This window comes from Rousettus aegyptiacus, unplaced genomic scaffold, assembly GCF_014176215.1.
Source record: "Rousettus aegyptiacus isolate mRouAeg1 unplaced genomic scaffold, mRouAeg1.p scaffold_m13_p_15, whole genome shotgun sequence".
NCBI lineage: Eukaryota > Metazoa > Chordata > Mammalia > Chiroptera > Pteropodidae > Rousettus > Rousettus aegyptiacus.
Window position 1 is genome coordinate 58,214,791 of NW_023416290.1, and position 13,696 is coordinate 58,228,486.

At 63.1% G+C, this 13,696-nt stretch overlaps 1 protein-coding gene across 1 annotated transcript in view; it reads right to left on the reverse strand.

Annotated features, from left to right (window-relative positions):
- COL22A1 (collagen type XXII alpha 1 chain) overlaps positions 1–13,696 on the reverse strand; it is a 156,673-nt gene that overhangs the window by 27,558 nt on the left and 115,419 nt on the right. The window contains exons 43-46 of the mRNA XM_016164294.2: positions 13,034–13,078; positions 8,898–8,945; positions 6,141–6,254; positions 5,719–5,772 (exon numbers count right to left, since the gene is read on the reverse strand). Of these exons, the coding sequence (XP_016019780.2) occupies positions 5,719–5,772; positions 6,141–6,254; positions 8,898–8,945; positions 13,034–13,078 (261 nt within the window). The remainder of the gene's footprint in view (positions 1–5,718; positions 5,773–6,140; positions 6,255–8,897; positions 8,946–13,033; positions 13,079–13,696) is intronic.

Genomic DNA, 13,696 nt, shown 5'->3' on the forward strand with positions numbered 1-13,696 from the left:
GCTGCTGGTGGAGGGGCGTAACCCGGTTGTGCGGCGCTGGGGGCGGGCAGGGACGGTGGGGCTGGGGAGCCAGGAGCTGCCCACCTCGTGGAGAGAGAGCCTGGCACGCCCACCCTTGAACGCGGACTGAGCTGCGGGCTCTGGAAACCCCTGGAAGGACGTGTGACCCCAGATACCAGAAGGGCCCCTCTGGACACGCTGTGGGGTGGACCGGGAGGTTCGGGATGAAGAGAGGGGCTTGGTTAGGGGAAAGCGGGGCGTCACGGGGTGAGGAAGGAGCAGCTTCCAGGGTGTCTGGGCACGGCAGGGCGGCTGAGGATGGGGCAGGGGCCGAGTGGCGGCGGGGGGCGGTGGGCGGGCACCCCCGCTGCAGGCTGAGCAGGAGGAGGGTCTCCGTCCACAGGCTCCCCGCTGCCAACCTTTCTAGCTGTGGGACCTTGGGCGGGTCACTTACACTCCGAGTTGTAGTTTTTTTAATATACAAAATAGAGAAAGTAATGATTGCCTACCTTGTAAAATGTTGGGAGAATGAAATCAAATAAAACATGGAAAACACTTGGCATGGAACTCAAAACACAGTAAATATTGGTTACCAAAACTGTTTCACATCATTTTGTACATAAACCCCAATTTTTTCATTCCTAACTACGTGTCACCAGACGAGGTGCTTCAACTCTGTTTCCTGACTTGGAAAACAGAAAGAATAGTAATAGGGCCGTTATCATGGGGTCGGCGTAAAGATTAAGCGACTCAAAATCTACACAGCGCTCAGGCTGGCGATGGCTTCGCCGCTAGCTCTCGGCGATCATGAGCCACGATCCTTGCAGTCAGCCTCATCAGCAACATCGTCACCACCGCCACGACCGCTATCACCTTCATCGTCACCCCTACGTCATCCTCCCCGTCATCGTCACTGCCGTCATGTCATGTGACATCGCCACACCCATCGCCACCACCACTGCCATCACCACCGCCATTACCGAGGTCACGAAAACGCCCATAACGCGCCACGCACACAAACCGCCGTTTGCGGGCTAAGCCCAGACGCAGTGTTCAGAGGTTTCGCTCTCTCTTAACCGCCGCCTGTCTTCAGCTCTGCATTTACTGTGTTAACAAATGTATTTCGGCAAAATGTTATCAAACAAAGAACGTTTCGGTTCCTCTAAAAGAAGGCGTTATGCAGCGCGATCCGGCTCTGGCAGTCGGTCAGCCCGGGCTCTGCTTCTGGCCGTCTCTGGTCTCCGCCTGCCGCCGATCGCGCCGCCTCCGCCCCCAGCATGTTCATCCGGGAAGCCAAGGATGGGGGAGTCGATCTGCGAGGGTCTCCCAGGCCTGGACCCCACACCCCTGTCACCGGGGCCCCCAGCGCCGCTCCCTCCTCACCCAGACGGCAGGTGTCTGGTGAGGGAGGCCACCTAACAACACTCCTGGCTGCCTTCCCAGGGTGTGACGGGATTGGGGGATTGGGGGGGAGGCTATGAGCGGATGCCTCTGAACAGCCACATGTCACTGCAGAGCCGAAAAAAATAGGTTCAGAGGAGAAGAGCGTTTGTTCCCATATTTTTCGCATGTCATTACCTCGACGGCTTTTAAATCTGTAAAGCCGGCGCGCTGTCTGCAGGCCACGGCACGATCTCAATGAAAAGAACACCGCCTCCGTGACCCGCGGGGCAGCTGCCTTAAAAGCAGCCCGCCTCCTTCCGGATGCCGGCCCTCGGCCTGAGCTTGGAGTGATTTCGATCCTCATCTCTCAACAAGGAAATGTCAGCAGCTCCAGGATCCCGGGGCACCCTCGTCTCCCGCCCCCCTGCAGGAGGGGCTCGAGGCCAGCGCGGCCACCCCCAAGCCTGACTCGCTTCCTGCCGGAAGAGAGGACTGAATTCACAGAGCCCCCGCCTTGCCAGGCGCTCTGCCGGGGCTCCCCAAATGCGGTCCCACCCTTCCATGCATTTCTGTGTTTATATCCTGAGCCGATGCAAAAAAAAAAAAAAAAATTATTTACTACGCCCACTTATTAACTCAGCCAGCAGGACGACCCCGTGAGGGAGGGGTTGTTATCAGGGTGCAGACAGGAAATCCGAAGCCACTTGTCACAAACGGAGCAACCGCCGTGAGGGCCCTGGCGCTGCCACGCAGCCCGCGCCCCCGGCGCCGGCGCCACACCGGGGCTTGGCGGACGCTCCCTGTTTCGCCCTCCCGTCTCCGCGAGGCAGGCCATGTGGTCGTTCATTTACAACGAGGCGCCTGGGGTTCGGAGAAGCCACATAAACTGCCCGAGGCCTGTGACTAGTAAGCAAAACGCACTCAGTTGATAAGAGTCCGCACCGGGCTGGGGAACCAGCTGGCCTCCTCGGTGGCCGCCAGCCCGTCTGACTTCATCTGAGTCACCGGCTTACAGATCCTTCTTCTCCAGCATGACGCCAGGCCCTGGATGTCAGCGCTGCCTCTGACGGATCCCTGCTGCCTCGGGACGGACGTGCTCACGGAGCTGCTTGGAGGGACTTTCAGGGCTGAGGCGGCCGTGGGAGAGACCTCTGCTCATGGAGCCGGCGTGCACCAGCGGCTCTGGGCTTCCTCTGGGCAGGGCGGAATTCCAGGTCTCCTTCTGCTCGTTCCGCGAGCGGCAAGGGACGTCTTACCTCTGCTCTTCGGAGCCTTCCAGAACACCCGGAAGTGGGACCTTTGTTCACCCGGCGTCCCCAGTCCCTGCAGTTCCCACGGCCGGGCTGGTAGGCGCGAGGATGAGAAGGAAACCCCGCGCCTCCCACGGAGGACGGAACGTCCCGCATTTCCGACCCGGGGAGGTTTGCACGGCGGGCTCCGCAGAAACTCGCGTTCCCGGGCCGTGGCCCTGCCATCTTGCTCCTCCCCCCTCCCCGAGGATCTTAGCAGCAACCAGCAGCCACGGCCTCCAGACCTGACCCCGCCCGGTGTTCTCTGCAGTCTGAAGGCTCGAGAATGGAGCTCCGTAACTGACCGCCCAGGCGCTGAGCCCCGCAGACCCGGCCGCCGGAGAGGGCAGCTGCAAACCCCCGCGTGAAGCTCGGGGTCGCGGACGTGCCGATGCTGAATCACAGCTGCGAACACACCCGCGAGCCAAGCACGTGACCGCTGGCCTCCCGGGGCCGCGGCCGTGAAGGAGCACACGTGATGGCCGCAGCGCTGGCCGCAGCGCTGGCCACAGTGCTTTGCCGCCGGGGGCATGCTCGGTTCACAGACTCAGCTTCGTGTCCGAGGTCCAGCAGAGGCCTTGTCTGGTAAGTGGTGTCCAACACGGAGGAAATGAAACCGCCCTCCATCCGTTTCCGGGGGAGTGGCACGGGGCGAATGGAGAGGCCAGAGACTGGCTCGCGCTGGAAGCCTGTGAGTCCTCAGAGAGGCACCTGCTGCTCATTTCCCCAGCAACAGGTAAGGGGCTCTGAGGCAGGGGCAGCACTGGAGGGTGGAGGCAGCCGCCTAGGCCGCTGGGAGCTGTCCTTGGTGCTGGTGCTGCGGGCAGGTTCCTAGAACGCCGGGATATGAATGGCTGGGATCCTGGAGTTGCACTAGCAGAGACTCACCTCTGCTGTATCACCTACGAGTGTCAGACCGGCGTTGAAGCTTGCTAAGCCTCTGTTTCCTCTTCTGCAAAGTGGGATGATATCTCTGCCTCCTAGGGTGATGCTGACCATGGCAGGAGACGTCATAAAGCAGGCAGCCTGGCCCTCGGCCCTCAGAACACTGGGTATATTTGTCCACGGCAACCCCCTGGGGGCTCACTGAGCCCTGAGAACTTCTCAAGATCACTGCGGACTCCTGGGAGGAGAAGCTAGGACTGTCTTTCAGATACAGCACTAATTTTGCTTCTTTTTCTGGAAGGAAGCTTTCTTCTGTTTTCTCTCTATACATGAAGGAACGAACCCTCTTTTAAATCGAATTATAAAAGAACAAAGGCAGAGCCATTATCCCCAGATTCCAGCCTTTCAAGCCGCTTTGGGCTGACAGACAACCACTCCCATTTTGCCAGGGGTCGCCTCGTCTGTCTAAGTGGCTGGCTTCCCTTCCCCTGAATAAAGGCCATTCCTCTGCAGAGGCAGAGCCCAGAAGCCAGCAAGCTGACAGCAAAGGTTACTTGGCGGTCATCTGAAATGACTGGCCTGCAGGATTTCCAGGTGAAAAGCGTAGCCCCCGACGATGCCCCCACAGAGAGAGGACGACATGCAGCCGCTCGCCTGGCGGACGCTGCACTTCGCGGGCGTCAGCACCGCCCGGGAGACTCTCCTGTCCTGTCCACACTGAGACCCGGCATCCGCGGCTCCCGAGGCGGGAGCCCTGGGGTGGCAGGACGCCACAAGGCTTCCCCAAATCCACGGGTAACAAGTGCTAGACAGCTTAGCCTGCAGACCAGTGATGGCCCCAACCCGTTTTCCGGTGGGGCACCCGCCCTGGGTGTAAGATGTGTGGGTCTCCCGAGATGCCGACTATTCCAACGCCATGTTTTCCAAAGTCAAAGCTAACGTGAAATAATCCGAGATGAATAAAATGTCAAAATATAAATAAACACATGGCTCCGACGGGCTGGGATAGGGGTGGGGGCTGTGAGAGGCGAGTCTTCAAGTGCAGGGTCGGGTCCCGTCTTTGTTTGAAATGTCGGTGTTTTGTTTCTTGTGAGTCAACTGCGTTAATTTTAAAGTTAGTAAAGTGCCGCATGGAGTTTCACTGATCTCGGTCACTGAGGCTTTGGGCCGCCCCTTACATATTCCACCCCGGTCCTTCCTGACCCCAGTGCTGGGACCACGGGGCTGAAAGGCCAACCGCGCCGAGGCCGACAGGGCTCGCCATGTCCCGGGGGCGCATCTCGCGAGCAGCGGTCGCGGCCGTCGGCCTGCGAGGTCACTGCGCTCAGGCTCCCTCGTCGCCGCGGGAGGAGCAAGGACAGAGAGGCGAGAACGACCCCGCACCCCGAAGGTCTGGCCCCTGGGGCACGGGGAGACACGGTGGCACTTCCGAGGGTTAAGGTGGGCCGTGACGGCCTGCAGCAGCGCGGAGGCCACCGGGGGGTCGGGTGGAGGGGCCCAGGGGGGTCCCGGCGCCGGGCAAGGGGAACGAGGTCCAAGGTGGGCCCGACTCCCTGCCCGGCCCCGCAGCAGCATCTCGCAGTCTCTCAGAGCTGAACACTGTCCCCAGCAAGAGCCCACACAGCCACCACGCCCTCCAGCAGCCAGAGCTCCGCACGGAGCGCCCGGCCGTCTCAGACGCTGCCTGAGTCACACGGAGGGGCGACACACGCTTGCCCGTGCCGAGCGCGCGCTGTCCAGCAGTAATTCCCACCAAGCGCCAGCTCCTCTCCATCATTGTATCGTCCGGCTCCGGCCCGTCCCGGAGCTGTTTCTGTTATCATGAACGAGTGGCGAGGCTGAGGCCCAGAGGTCAAGGGCTTCGCCTAAGGACGCAGAGCCCAGCGGCTCGTGTCTTAACCGGTGAGCCCTGCGCGGTCCCACCGCGAGCTCGTTTCACACCTTCGACCTCGGGGATGAACAACCTGAGACTCCACGAGCTGAAACGACCCCACCGCCCCAGGTCCCTGAGAGAGTCAGGGCCATGGTCAGGCCCTGAACGTGGGTTTTCTGACTTTAAAACCATCATTCCTCTACGCCGGACGTCACCGGTCCTTGGCTTGGGCCACTCGGCGAGGGGAGCAGAAAGGGATTCCCGCGACGCCTGTGAAGGCTCACTGACCTGCGCCCCAGCCGCTCCTGGGGGCCCCGGGAGGCCTCTGGACCCAGCGTCTCCCTGTAGCAGCGACAAAAGGAAAAAGAACACAGGAGTGAGAGTCCGGAGCCCGTGGCCAGAACCGCCGGCAAGCCGTCGCCCCGACACGCCCACGCACCGGTTTCCCACTGGGAATTACTGTCCCCCACCCCCCACCCCGTTCCCCCCACCATCGGGCTGAGCAAAGCACTAGGCCACTGCGGCGGGGCTGCGGCTGCGTCTTCAAGGGCACGACCCACAAGACCGCGGCTAGTGGTGTGGCAGCCGGTCCCCGACCGGCCCCACGCCCCCGCCTCCCGTCCACACGCTCCCGCGGGGCCCCCCCGCGTGCCGGGGGCGGTGCCGGCATCTCCCCGACGGGGCGGTATCCGTCTGCCTTCACTCCTCACCTTTTTTCCTTCTGTGCCGTCTCTCCCTGGCTTTCCCGGGAGGCCTTTGTCCCCTTTGAAACCCGGCAGACCGGGGAGGCCTGGGGGGCCCGGAGGACAGTCACTGCACACATCCTGGGGGAGAGAATGAGTTGCACGGTGACCAGCAGGGCAAAAGGTGGCCGCGGCCCCCGCCGCCCCGGACGGAGGACGCCGGCAAACGATGTCGGCCAGCAGGTGGACTCAGCCTCACGCTGCGCCGAGCTCGGCATCCCCCTCTGTCTTAATCTTAGTTTTGGGCACCCGTGCACGTGAATTATTTCCTCATTTCTCCCTACTCCCGAGCAGTCAGACTGCGGGGAGAACAGCTCAAACCACAGTGTCGAAAGCGCACACTAACGGTGTCTGCGAGCACCTAAAAATACCAGCGACACGGACATAACGCAAACGTTCGGCGTTGCTAAGAACAGCACGGTCCGTCCCGAAGGCTGGAGACGAACATGGCGGGAAGCCGGGCCCTCAGTGGCAGGGGCGCCGGGGTGGTCTCCAGACGAAGGAGCGGAGGGGAGGAGGCGGCGGGCACACCCAGGGGGCTTCCCTGTGCGACACACAGCCCGGTCTGAGCGCGCCTGGCTTTACTCTGTGCCCGGAGTGGGCACCTGACAAACACACCCTGGGCGTGAGCTCCGCCCTGCTCCTCAGGGGCCAGGCACTCGAGCCCCACTTCAGACCGGGGGCGTGCTCGATAAAATGCCCACGAAAGGGAGCAAAACTGTGTTCCTTGCTGCGCGGAAAGAAGCAATTGTTGCTGCCCGGGTGCACGCGCGTGCACATGCACGCACGCACGCACACACACACGCACGCACACGGGCTCTTGGCAAGGGTCGGATTAAATCCCATCTATCCAAGGGAGTCACCCGGTGGAGCTGTCCCGAGCATGACCTCCCTGGACGCAGAACGATGACGAGAGTTCATTTAACAGGGGTTTTTAGGAGATGAACTTGGCGCCCAGGCTGTTTTCCCACGATCAGAATGAGGCATGGGATGCTATAAAACTCTTTGGCAGAGGTGAGCATTCTGGAATGAAAGATGCCTCCTCAGCGAGGGAGAGTCATGCCACCAGCCGCAGGGCCCAGACCAACGAGCTCCGACCCACGCCATCGAGACGGCGGCAGCCAGTCCTCGAAGGTGGCGACGGCCGACTCTGCAGACCCGGGCAAGCCCACGGGGCCCGGGCGCGTGTCCACAGGGCGTCCGGTCGAAGCGCGGCTTGCGGGACCCAGAGTCTCGGGCGCCGGCCTGGATGTGGGTGCTCACGCTCCCTGTGGGGTTCCCCGCTGCTCCCATGAACACGGCCGCACACGCCCGCAGGGGAGAAAGGCTGGCTCGACCACGCGCCCGGCCCGACGCCGTGGCGGGCAGCGCGATGCTCAGCCTTCGCCGCTCCCGCGCCCGCCAGCATCGGCGTCAGCCCAGGGGCATGTCGAGGACGAAAGGCAGGGGCTGCTGCAAACTCGGCTCCTTCCAGAGCGACAGAATTATGAAAAACGATCCAGGCTCAGAGAAGCCTGAAATAACGAGGGACCGAATCAATAGGTAATGATTTCTTGTCACGTCCTCGACCGTAGGAAAAAAAAAAAAAACTCTCTTTCTTGTCAATAAAATCCAGGGAAGACTGTGGGACTCGTCCTCAAGTTTTAATAAAAAGGAGAATTGTCCGTCAGGGCGCCCCGACGCGTGAGGTGAAAAGTCTCCGCTTCCGAGGTTTTCTCCCTCCTCTTCCGTTCCCCTCCCTTGCTCTCACGCACAAACTAGGTGTTTCCCAACATCGCTCGAGAAAGTGCTGTGTTAACGGGAGAAGCGAGAGAGGGGCCAGTCACGCAAAACCCGGCGCCAGGCTTCGCCCAGAAAGAAGGCACAGGCTTTAGGCGCCGCGGCAAAGGGCCCCCCGCGCTCACGGCAGCGAGACGGTGCTGCCTGAACCGCGGACCCCACCCCGTCTCCGTGTCGCTCACAACCTGTCCCAGCTCTCTGCCGGGCAAGACCTGAGGTTTTCGGGCAGACGCCCCGGCGTCCAGCATTCACCGCCCTACGCCAGCAGAGTTATGCGGCACTGGTCAGGGCCTTTGCCATTCACGGAGAAGGGGCACATGGCTCTGAAAACCAGCTAAGTCCACACTGAGATCTCGACGCATCCTGGCCACAGGGCCACCAGCCCGCGCCTGCGTCCCAGTCCTTGCACCAACGGGACCCACCCCCGACCTGTCGGGCTCATTCCAGAACGTGAGGAGGTTAAAGGTCAGTGTCCGGGATCAGCGAGCACAGGAGTGTGTTCCCAGGAAGTCACTGCCCCTCAGCCTGTCTCAGGTCCCTTGCATGCACAACGGCCATAAACGCCACCGACCTCACACCAGAGACACACATCGCGCTCGCGGGCAGCTCCGCCTGACGCGCTCGGCGGAAACGGGAGCGGCGGACGTCTGCCCGGTCCAGCAGGGCCTCCGCGAGCGACGCGGGGCTGTTAGGGACTCAGAACGCGGCTAGCGGAGCCAAGGACCCGACTTTTCATTGCATCTCATTTTAATCAGATGGACACTCGTGGCCAGCGGCTGCCACATCGGGCAGTAGACTTATCACATCGCCCGGCGTAGAGCTCTCTCAACAGATGCTGTTACCGTTAGTCCCGTAACGTAGTTGTTCGGACGAAAGTCACTTATTGTTGAGATCTCCAACCCCCCGCCACCATTGTCAAAACGCACGCACGTTCATTGTTTTTACCTTCACCAGGAGATTTATGTCCCCCGGAGACAGCAGTGAAGAGAGGCCCTGCAGAGAGAAGTGAGTAAGACGGGCGCGGAGAGACCCGGCAGTCTGCCCCGCCTGTCTTCGGGCGGCGAAAGGCCTTCGGGACGTCAGCTGTCACTCAGAACGCGGGCACCCGTGCTGTGCACAGGATGCGAAGGGCCCAGTCTGCACCCCGAGCCTGGGGGCCAGAGAGAAGGCGCCTCCGAGGCACCGAATGTACAGGCCGCCAGTCCTAGCCAAGCCTGGCCGACACTGGCCCATCTGGTCCCCAGTGTCCTGCTGGCTTCTCCTCTTCCCCTGGTGGTCCCGCCCCCCGCTCCCATCAGAGCCCTGCAGGTCATACGGGTACTGCGGGAGGCAAAGGGGCGGAGTGTCACAGAGTCCCCAGACCAGCAATGCGATGGCTATCAGTCGTTCACACCCTGGTATGAATTTGATGCCATGTCTTCAGCTCTCCCCAGCGGAAATAGCACTGGAAACCTCATCTGTCATGATGGGTTGAAAGTCTCTAGCTCTGGGAAGGAGATCTCAGAAATCTGCAATTGCGAAGTCCCTGAAGCTACGCGGGCGTCTGCGGGGCCCTGGATTCATCCTCAGACACAGGGCGTGGGGCTGTGGCCGGTCCGGAGCCCGAGATGGGCAGAGGCTGGGTTCACGTCAGGGGACAAGGGACACAAAGCTGGGGGGGGGGCATGAAATGGAAAGGCGGCCGCTGAAGGGAAGGGGGTCTTGGTGAGAACTGGGGGTTGGCGCGCTACTTTGCCAGCTTCTGCATTCTCCGATGGAGGAGGAGGGCCAAGAACCGCGTCTCTGGGGGGGAGGCGGGGGAGTATCCCGCAGGACACGGGGGGCCCGAGGCCGCCACCGAGCTTGTGGTGGCTCGTTTCTCCCAGTGCAGTCTGCCGGCCTGACCCCCAGGGGGTTTCCGCCATAGCCTGTGGCTATCGAAACCACGTGTCGGTGGCATCGAACACGTTAGCGGGATCACGTAACCTCGGGTGTTTCGAGTGTTCGGTCAGCTCTCGGGGCTACTGCAAGAGGAGGCGCCCGAAAGAGACTGGGGTGGGACCGGCTCAGATCTGGAGGCGCTGAGGGAACCGCCCGCCCTGGGCGGGAACCCACCAGGCTGCAGCTGCCTGAGGCCAAGCCGAGGCTGCCCCAGGCCTTCCGCGCGAGGGCCCGCTTTGCAATGTTACCTACTGAAACTGAATTTAACGGGAAGCTGGAGGGGAGGGGATATTTTGAAGCCATACATCATACATTTTTCCCCCGGGAAGTCAATAACAGCAGAGAGTTCGCATTGTTCAAATTGGGACATTTTTATGCTGCTGGCATTGTGTTCTTTGGGATATTTTTATGCTGTCGTTTGAGCCCTTTGCACAATTACAGTGAGCTACGTTACCCGGCGGGACTGGGCATCGCCTACAGCGGCAGGGAACAAGGAGTGAACGTTCATTCAGCCTGGGCACGGCGTGGCCCGGGGCGATTTAATTAATGACTTCGCTCTGATCCATTTCTGCACAGCTCCCAAGATCGGTGTCGAGAAGACACACGGGGACGGGGTCTGCTGCGAGGGCCGGCGGCCTGCCGAAGGGGGCCGCGGGGTGCGTAACGGCCTGCCGTGCCCGCCTCGGAGGGCTCAGGCAACGCGGCGGCTTGCTGCCGGGCAGGCGGGGCGAGGGATCGCGGTGGGAGCAGAAGAAACGCCCCAGGCCCCGCCCGGGCCCCCCACTCCTGGCGTGCCACCCGCCGGCCGCCGGGGACACCAGCCGGAGATGCCAGGGAGGCTGCGCGGCCGGTGACCGATGTGCGCGGAGCTGAGGACGGGTCAGCTCTGCGGCGCCCATCACACCGGAGTTGCCGCGGGCTCGGGCCACGGCGGGGTCCAGCGGGACCCACAGCCCTGACTGGCCGGTGCCCCGGGGGGCAGCTCCCCTCAGTCCTCGTGGGCCTCACCTGAATGTACACCCTCAACCTGTCGCCTGCACGAGATCCCACTGGAGGCTCCGCCTGAGGAACCCAACTCCAGGCCGGGGCCCCCGGCGCAGGAACTCTGGGTGCCGCATGGGAAAAACACTCCAGGTCCCAGCGTGCACCCCCCGAGGGACGACGACGGTGTGGGGAAGGGCGAGCTCGGCAGGCCTGGGCTGTGCGGGCCCTGCACGGTGTGGAGAGGGGTCTGGCCCGTGCCGGGTCCCGGGGGGCGACATCGACGCCCCGGGACGCCCCCCTGACGGCGTCTTCGTTCGCCCGATGTCGGGCCGAGCGGAGTCCGTGCACGTGGCGGGATGTGGGGTGGGGGCTCGCGCACGCATCGCTGTGACCTCTCCTGGCCGGCGGCCCAGCGCCGACGCTGAGCCACGCCGGCACGACCAGCCCCGACGGAGCCCCGGACGCCGAGGCTCAGGCGGGCTCCCTCGTCGGCCACACGTCCCGCCCTCTCCGGGCGCTCATGGTCACTTCCCACGCCCGCGATCACGTGATCGCGGGGAGCATTAGGGGCCGTGCCCGCAAGCCCACCACGGGGGCCTGGGGGCTCTGCCCTGAGCAGCTTTCTCCTGAGCTGGCTGGGACCTGGGTCCTCTCCCTGCAGCGAACCCTAACCGTGAGGAGAGCGCTTTCCTGAGTGTCGCGTTCTAGGGTGGTCTTAGGGGCCCTGAAAAATGGCCTGACCACTGAGACTGGAGATAGACACCCTAAAAGCCCCGGGCTGTGCCTGGGACCACATAGGGGACTATGTCCAGTGAATCTAAAGGTAGAAATAGACCCCCCCCCTTCCGTCTCCCGCTGATAACCACTTGTGAGCTGGCCCCGGCCGCCCACGTTGTCAGCCGCTCTGCCGGTTTAACTCACTGTGCAGACAGGTGTCGCGGTCTAGATTCGGCAGAGGTCATCTGAGCCCCGTTTAGCCTCTGGCCTGACCCTTCCTCGTCCACCCGCCTCCCAGGGCCCCGCACTTGGGGGACGAGTGGCGGGGACCCAGGCCGCTGAGGCACTGAGCCCGCAGAGGAGGAGGGGTGGGTGAGTAAACAGTGAACTCCCACTGTTCGCCCCACAGGGAGGTCTTCGGCGAGAAGGCTCAGGGCCCTTTCCGACAAAGCAGGGTCCCTGCCCAGGTCTCTGCTGAGGCCAGCAGCCTGGACCGGAAGGGGACAATTGTCTAAGCCCACAGGGGCCTGTGTCCCTTTGGCCTGTGTCTGAAACTTGTCGCAGGCCAGGCCTGCCAAGGACACAGGTGGCCTCTCTCATCCGGCTTGAGGTGCAGCTTCTCTGCCCCGGGAGCCCGCTGGTCTCTGAAACCAGACTCCGTGCCCCAAGTCCCTAGGCCTGAGGTCCCCAGTCGGGACTGCCACTGTCTCCTCCACCTCAGGTAACATCTCTCGACAGACTAACTTATCCCACGTCTACACAGCTGCCTCTGCACCCACCAGACCTGCCCAGCCTCACTGTCCCCTCCCTGGGGGGCCCGGCCAGGGCCGGCTACGTGGCTAAACGCTCTGGGGTCACCGGGCACTGCTGAGCTCCCAGAAGGCGAGGGCGCTGCACCTCAGGGAAGCGTGGCTGGACGTGTGGCCACGGCACCACGACCACACGCTCAGCCTGTCCCCTCCTGCTCAGTCTGCCACAGCTTCCACCGTCCCCACCACGAGAGGGCAAAAGGAAGTCCCTGCTGCCCCTCAAGGCGGGCCCCGGGGACGGGCTGCCGCGCCCGAAGAAAGGGCAGGGAAGACTTGGCAGTGGACGCTGCGGCTGTCCACCTGCCCGGCCCAGGTCCGCGTACTCCTCTCTGCCCTGCTCCACGTCCCCGGAGGCCGCAGCCCCGGGAACCCGCCACCGGCTAACTCGCCTGCGCTTCGGCTGGACTCGTGCGGCTCCGCGGGCCCTTCCCCCACTGTCACTGTCACCTGGCTCTGTCACCAGACACGCGACGGCGCCGGCCTCCCACTGCCGTCTCCCCCTGGGCACTGCGGCATCTCAGGTTAGTTCTCTCTGCCCACGGCTTCAAAACGACCCCTTGTGAAAGCCTCTCGGACCGTCCGAGTGGCATTTCGTCCCCACTGGAGCCCTGACTGACAGCCAACACCCGTCCGGAACGGCTGGAGACGTACCGGCTTGCCGGGCGGCCCTCTTTCTCCCGGACTGCCTGGTGCTCCCTGAGAGAAGAAGGAAAGAAACCGTCAGCCGCGCTCGGCACGCGACCCTGACCCGCTCTACCCGCGCCTCCCCCGGCCCGAGTCCGCCGAGCGTAAGTCAGCGGGAAATGTCAGCCAGCCGCGGTCTGATCTCAGCTGAATAGCGGAGGCTTCCCGGGAAGGGCCGACCGCACAGATGTTTAGAACAGTGAGCAGCCCCTGCCGTAACTCCTATCCAAGACCCGAAACCGAACACCGCACACGCGCACACACGCACACACACGCACACACGTGCACACATGTACGCACACACGCACACACACGCGCACACACACCCATCTCAAACCCCCGCCGGCCTCTGCCAGACGCAGCCGGAAGGACCAGCTCCGACAAGAAAGCGCCTCTCCTGCTGCACTGGCTGCAAGAACCAGATGCCGAGAGTGGAGCGGGGAACGCGACCCGAGGAGAGGACGGGGGGCGCGTGCTGTGCCCGCCGACCGAGAACCGACTGCGCAGACGGACAGCCGCGAGCCCAGCCAGAAAGGGCCGCCGCTCGGGGCCAGCCGTCTCCGCCCCCGCCGGCCCACCCGCTCCGGGAGCCGCATCCCGTGAGCGCTACGCCCCCGCTGCTGCTCGCCT